At 42.2% G+C, this 1002-nt stretch overlaps 1 protein-coding gene across 1 annotated transcript; it reads right to left on the reverse strand.

The window, feature by feature from the left end:
- Positions 1-269: 269 nt before the first annotated feature.
- On the reverse strand, positions 270-758 carry LOC138883720 (uncharacterized). Its single transcript, XM_070164426.1, has one exon. The coding sequence runs from the start codon at positions 756-758 to the stop codon at positions 270-272; it is 489 nt and encodes a 162-aa protein (XP_070020527.1).
- Between the last annotated feature and the right edge of the window lie 244 nt (positions 759-1002).

The raw sequence follows: 1002 nt of genomic DNA on the forward strand, positions 1-1002 counted from the left end.
CTCATATTTATTCTACTTATCTCACGACAGCCTTTCTGGATCATTTACCTATAATAGTATTATACAAGAGATACGTTACATTGGTACTCGATTGAGTAAGGTACCGGGTCCTATCGCGACCCATCCGTTTGGGTCGTGACACCGAAATTCATCTAGCTCATTCAATTGTGCCACCCTTAAGTTCAAGGGAGACATCCCACTCAAGGTTCAACTTCTTCAATGCCCACATGGCCTTATGCTCAAGTTCCACTAGAAGGTGACAAGCTCATTCAATCAAGCTTTCTTGACCAATCCGTTTGGTTGGCATTCACTGTCTTTGACAAAATACTTTTGATCTCCCAGTTGGAGACTTCCACTTGTCCTCTTACTTGAGGATGATAGGGGGTCGAGACTTTGTGAGTGACACCATACTTTGTGAGTAAGTTATCAAAAGCCTTGTTGCAAAAATGCAAACCCTCATCACTTCTGATAGCCCTTGGAGTACCAAATCTTGTAAAGATGTTCTTCTTCAAAAATGTCACCACACTCCTCGCTTCATTGTTGGGAAAAGCAATGGCCTCAACCCATTTAGACACATAATCAACTGCGACTAGAATGTAGGTGTTCCCACAAGACCTAACAAACAGACTCATGAAATCAATACCCCACACATTGAAAATATCTATCTCCAAAATGATGGTGAGAGGCATTTCATTTTTCTTTGAGATTCCACTGGCCCTTTGGCATTCATCAAAATGCTTGACAAGCCTCACTAGCATCCTTGTAAAGAGTAGGCTAATAGAATCCATAACTCAACACTTTTGCCGCCGTTCTCGCTCCACCATGGTGACCACCATACGGTGAAGAGTGGCAAGCCTCAAGAATTCCCACTTGTTTCTCCTCCGGTATGCATCTTCAAATCACACCATTGGTACAAATTCGGAAGAGGTACAGTTCATCCCAATAATAGTCAAGGCAATCCCGTTTGATATTCTTCCTTTGGTTTGAATAGAACTCATTAGG

The sequence above is a fragment of the Nicotiana sylvestris genome, chromosome 12, assembly GCF_000393655.2.
Source record: "Nicotiana sylvestris chromosome 12, ASM39365v2, whole genome shotgun sequence".
NCBI classification, from domain to species: domain Eukaryota; kingdom Viridiplantae; phylum Streptophyta; class Magnoliopsida; order Solanales; family Solanaceae; genus Nicotiana; species Nicotiana sylvestris.